Raw genomic sequence first — 5,964 nt, 5'->3', positions numbered from 1 at the left:
TGTGTGTGTGTGTGTGTGTGTGTGTGTGTGTGTGTGTGTGTGTGTGTGTGTGTGTGTGTGTGTGTGTGTGTGTTGAGACTGTCATCATGGCAGAGGGCTGATGGGCAGGTAGGCGCAGGTAGACAGCAGTGGCAGTTTTCCAGTGATGGATAGTGAGGACCCGGATCAGGACAGCAGACCACAGGTCCTGACCCAGGAGGTGTGTCTGAGACGTGTGAGCGCTGAGGGCTCCCTTTACCTAAGTTTCAAAAGTAAATAAAGGCAAAACCAAGAATTATTTTTGCGCAGAGGCTGGGGGCAGTGAGCAGAGAGGGGAAAGTTTAATTTGGAACATATTAACTTTGAGATGTCCCAAATGTGTGTTTGTAAATGTTACAAGTGTGGCTTTGGCACCTGGGAGCAAGGCTGGACGAGAGAGGTGGGCTTGGCAGCTGTGAGCTAAAGAGCCCTGAGAGCAAATGAGGAGAATCAAACTGAGCTTGCCCACAGCGCACTGTCCCTGCTGCTGTCCACGACAGAGACCACTGACGCTGGGGAATCCCGGCCTGTGGGCCACACCCAGCCCTGCCCGTGTCTGTAGGTGGAGCTGTCCTGAGCCACCCACGCTCACTCTCATCCGGGCTGCATCAGGGCTGCAGGGGAGGGCAAGCAGTTACAGCAGGTGCTGCACAGCGCCCGGCCCTAAACTATATGCTCCGTGGCTTTCACAGAAATCATTTGCCAACCCCTGTTCTATTTTTTTTTTTTTTTTGGCTGCACTTGGGCTCAGTAGTTGGGCTCTAGAGCGCAGGCTTCAGTAGTTGTGGCGCACGGGCTTAGTTGCTCCGTGGCATGTGGGATCTTCCCGGACCAGGGCTCGAACCCATGTCCCCTGTGTTGGCAGGCGGATTCTTAACCACTGCACCACCGGGGAAGTCCCGAACCCCTGTTCTAAAATGTGGTTTTCTTTATTAGGAAGAGCAGGAGAACAAATTGATGGTCAAATATTTATTCATTACAGGTTTTCACAAACTCAGCATCCAATACAGTTCTTCCGTATCAGAGACCACCGGCTCCAGCGGTGCAGCAGCCCTTTATCAACAAGACAAACAGCAGCATCCTTCAACCCAGAAGCACGCCACTTCCGTCCCTGCAGAACGGCCCCAACCCTCCCAACAAGGTAACCCAGCCCACGGGGCAGTGGTGCCAGCACATACAGGGTGCAGGTTCATCCTAGAGCCCCAGGCTTCGGGCCTGGACGGCCGAGTGTCGGCATTAATGGGGGGAAACAGCCGAAGGTCCCGGGATAGTACTTGTTCTGGGGCAGCTTAGCCATCAGCACAGTGGGGGTGGCTCGGCCTCACCGCCCAGGGTCCCTGGGAGGCCAGCCTGCCGCCAGGCTGACTCTCCTCTGTCTGCCGCAGCCCGGCTCGCCCCCTCCGCCCCAGCAGTTTGCCGTCCAGCACTCTCTGTTTGGGAGCCCAGTCCCCAAGACGAAAGACCCTCCCCGCTACGAGGAAGCCATCAAGCAGACGCGCAGTGCCCAGTCCTCCCTTCCAGAGGTAAGGAGGCCGCAGCTCTGATGTGGTGGGTCCTGTTCAGCTTGAAGCCCCGGTCTAAGATGGACTTGCCTCAAGAGAGACACAAGTTTCATGACTAGTAGCCTTGCTTGCCTTTTAAATGCTATTTAAAATCAAAATATCATTCACTTTGGAGACTCCCAGTGGTTTTCAGCAGCCATATAACCTGCAGTTCCTATTTACTCAGAATTTCAGTGTTTGTCTTTAACTTCTCCTGGGGGCCAGAGGCGGGTTGTGTTAGGGATAGATGTGTGTATGTGTGACCAGGGCACGTATTTTATACAGGACCCTTTTCTAAAGCCACCATTTGTCAGGCCAGCATCAAACTGACCCTCTCCTGCCCAGATGGCCTTCCAGACTGCCCATCACCCTCTGCTCCAGCAGGCAGGCTCACGCAAGCAACTCTGCTCATATTTTGAGCAGATGCACTTCGGAAGGGACAGACTGAGGCCCTCCCGGCCCCCCCCATGTACTGATTCCTGCCTCGTAACCGTGCGTCCCTCTCCTCTGAGCCTGCCTTGTTGCTTTGATAAAATAGGAGGAGCTGCACCTATTCCAGAGATGGAAAAAGATAGATAGAGCTCCTGCTTGTAAAAGCACCTGGCCTCCGGTGGGCGCCGAGAAACGACAGCCTAATGCTCCTCCTGGGCTCGCTGCCTACTTAAAGCTTAAAACTCAACTCACTTTCAAGAAAGAACCCCGGCAGGGAGTGAACCTGACGCCACTGCATGGGTGCTGACAGTGGAGGGAGAGGTGCGCTGATCAGAGGTAGACCTGCTGCTCTCACAGCCACAGCAGATGCACCGGGAGAGTCGTGCTGCTTCCCTTGCTCCCGCAGTCCCCATGCAACTCCCTGGGGCCCCCTCGTGCAGGGGCGTGTGCGGGGCCAAGGACTCAGCACTTCCTGCGCAAGCGGCAGCCGTGCCATGGCCACCTTGACCTATGTGGTCGCCCCAGCGAGCAGCTGCAGACACTGCTCCATGGCGGCCAGCGTGCCTGGTGTGGCACACTCACACGGGGCATGCAGGGTGCCCGGGCAGACTCTGCCGCCTCGAGGAAGCAGACAGTTTCCACGTGCTTCCTCGCATCCACTTACTGCCGAAGGAAGGTGACTAACTGTAAAGTGTTCCTTTAGTTCCAGACCCAGCCAGGGCCCCTATATGTGAGGAAAAGCCACATTTCAGAAACTAGGTTTAGATATTTGCAAAAAGAAGTGAAACAGATAGTGCTGGCCTAGGCTGTGCTCCCCTTGGTCCATCCAGAAGGAACATATCTTCAAGAAAATCCTTCCAAGTATGGCTCTCACGTATAGGTTATTACTCTGTACCATTTCCTTCACCAGTGTGACAACAGAGAATCATCCTCTCACCTTAACCTACGAAAGCTGACTGGAATCCCTGCCCTTTGTCTGTCTCTGGTTCATGCATCTAGACTGAGGGAGTCAAGTTCTGTTCGGATGAGGAGCTAGCTGTGGTTCCTCTATATACCACACTGAGCATCAGAGTCCAGGGATTCTGAGGTTCTTAAAATACATTTACTCGGACTTCCAATTCCACTACTGGCTAATAAGTAAGGCCCTACCAGTTCAGTCTTCCCACAGATAACAGCTCTAAAGCCTGGTCACAACAGAAAAAGCAATTCTATGAAGTCATTGAAGAGTGACTAGAAAGAGTCATATTCTGATGAGTCTGCACTGAGGGGAGGGAGTTAGATGGCATGAGTTCCCTCTTTCTGCTGCTTTTACTCTGGGGTCAAGCTAAGTGGTGAGGTTACTGGTAGAAAAACCACAGCCTTTATGCCTTGGGAAACCAGAGGACTGGTTCTTTGCCTTCTGGGTTGCTCTCAGCTGAGAGAGGAGATGCCCAGATTCTGTCTGCCCACATCTCTGGCTGACCCCTAAGCCACATAGGTAGGGAGTAGAGTCGTAGCAGAGCAGCTAAAGACAAAAGATCTGACCTGAGATTGGAACTTCTGCCCAAGAAACATTTTGAGGTTCAAGTCCAACCCAGGTTAACCGCCTACTAAAACAAAAGAAACCATTCATCTGAGAAAAGTGACAGAATACAGTCTCCACGATTTGATATCCATGACAGCCGTTCATAAGTCGGCAATGTACAAAGAATCAGGAAAATGTGACCCCTTCTCAAGGGAAAAAGGCAATCAGCTAAGACCAACCCCCAGCTGATTTGAATGTTAGAATTTGCACACAAAATTTTAAAACAACTATTATAACTATCAATAATGTAAAAGAAAATATACCTGTAATGAAGGAAAAGATAAAGAATGTAAGCAGATATAGAAATGTTTTTTTTTTAATGAATGGAAATTCTAAAACTGAAAATTACAGTGTCTGAAATGAAAAATATTATAGATCTTAGCAGAATGGAGATGGCAGAGGTAAAAAAGTGAACTTGAAGAAAGATCAATAGAATTTATCCAATCTGAATAACAGAGGAAAAAAAAAAAAGATTTTAACTCATTATTGACCATGGGATTTTTGCAGAAATTAATGCCTGTGGCTGGCAATTTTTATTTTGGCTGGCCAAAAATTGTTATTTCACTAACACTTTGTGGGTTATTACATTCAGTATTTACACCTGACACACCTGTAAAGTCTTCTAATTTTCATGAAATGTTGTCTTCAATCCACTCTTCTGTAGAAGCAAAGGAGCATTCTCCAGCACCATGAGTTTCATTTTCACTTTCCATATCAGTATCAATCACTAAGGTTTTTTGTCTTTTTGTTGGTCTAATAGTCACATCATCTGAATCAGAACTGTATTCTGAAGTACCATCAGAACTTCTGAGACACTAGCATATAGGTCGCTCAGACAATCAGAGAAAGTATATGCATAAAATTCACTGAAAAACTCTTCACTCAAAATTTCGCGATGCGTCACTTTTGAAAATTTTATGTTTATAATAGACACAAAGTTGGAACAAAAACCTAACAGGAAGAAGTATGAATGATAAGGACAATCATAAGTTGTATAATGAACCCTTGATCAATTTTAAGCTCTAACAACTTCGCACAGTGATATTAATTGTATCACTCTAAAAATGTATTAATACGTCTCCAGTCAATAATGTTCGGGTAACAAAAGACGTATTAATACATCTCCGGTCAATAATGTGTTAAAAAAGGTGGACAGAGCCTCAGAGACCTGTTATTTAACATCAAACAGTCTAACATGGGTATGATAGGAGTCCCAGGAGACGAGAGAAAGGAATGAGGCAGGTAAAATATTTTAAGAAATACTGGTCAAATTTTTTACAAATATGATGAAAGACAAGTTTACAGCTTTGAGATGCTCAGTGAACACCAAATGGGATAAACAGAAGGCCTCATCATATCCCAGTCAAATTGCTGGAAGCCAAATTTAAAGACCAAATCTTGAAAGCATCAAGAGCAAAGCAGTACCATACACACAGGGTAACAACTACCGTTGACCCTTTAACAATGACCTTTGACCCTTGAACAACACGGTTTAAACTGCACAGGTCCATTATACACAGATTTCTTTCAATAAATACATAGTACAGTACTATACAATCTGTGGTTGGCTGGAACCATGGATATGGAGGGCCAACTATAAAGTTACACGTGGGGCTTCCCTGGTGGCACAGTGGTTAAGAATCCTCCTGCCAATGCAGGAGACACAGGTTCGAGCCCTGCTCCGGGAAGATCCCATATGCCACAGAGCAACTAAGCTTGTGCGCCACAACTACTGAGTCTGAGCTCTAGAGCCCACGCACTGCAACTACTGAAGCCTGCGTACCGCAACTCCTGAAGCCCGTGCACCTAGAACCCTTGCTCTGCAACGAGAAGCCACCGCAGTGAGAAGCCCGCACACCACAGCGAAGAGTAGACCCCACTCGCCGCGACTAGAGAAAACCCACGTGCAGCAACGAAGACCCAACACAGCCAAAAATAAATTTTAAAAAATAAATTAAAAAAAATTAAGTTATACATACATTTTCAACTGCTTGAGGGTGGTGGGCAGTGCCCCTAACCCTCATGTTGTTCAAGGGTCAACTGTATTTGATTTATGGCTGACTTTCCATCAGAAACTATGGAAGCATGAAAAGAATGGAACAACATCTTTAAAGTTCTTGTGGGGGGCTGGGGGTGGGGCCACTGTCAACCCACAATTCTATATCAAGTAAAAATATCCTTTAAGAATGAAAGTGAACTAGAGAGAATTTCAGGTAAGGAGAAATTAAGAATTCATTACTAGAAAACCTGCATTATAAGAAATGACACTGTCTTGAGGGGCTTATAAAATATATAGCTATAATACTTAAAATAACTAATAAAGGGGCTTCCCTGGTGGCACAGTGGTTGAGAGTCCGCCTGCCGATGCAGGGGACACGGGTTCGTGCCCCGGTCCGGGAGGATCCCACA

General features: G+C 47.5%; 1 protein-coding gene across 1 annotated transcript in view; it reads left to right on the top strand.

The window, feature by feature from the left end:
- The window catches only part of MRTFB (myocardin related transcription factor B), a 138,091-nt gene that overhangs the window by 127,503 nt on the left and 4,624 nt on the right, over positions 1-5,964 (top strand). The window contains exons 12-13 of the mRNA XM_007466962.1: positions 1,001-1,159; positions 1,404-1,541. Of these exons, the coding sequence (XP_007467024.1) occupies positions 1,001-1,159; positions 1,404-1,541 (297 nt within the window). The remainder of the gene's footprint in view (positions 1-1,000; positions 1,160-1,403; positions 1,542-5,964) is intronic.

Source organism: Lipotes vexillifer, unplaced genomic scaffold (genome assembly GCF_000442215.2).
Source record: "Lipotes vexillifer unplaced genomic scaffold, Lipotes_vexillifer_v1.1 scaffold232, whole genome shotgun sequence".
Lineage (NCBI taxonomy): Eukaryota > Metazoa > Chordata > Mammalia > Artiodactyla > Lipotidae > Lipotes > Lipotes vexillifer.
Note: the sequence above shows the minus strand (reverse complement) of the source record. Positions and strands in the feature narration are given on the sequence as shown.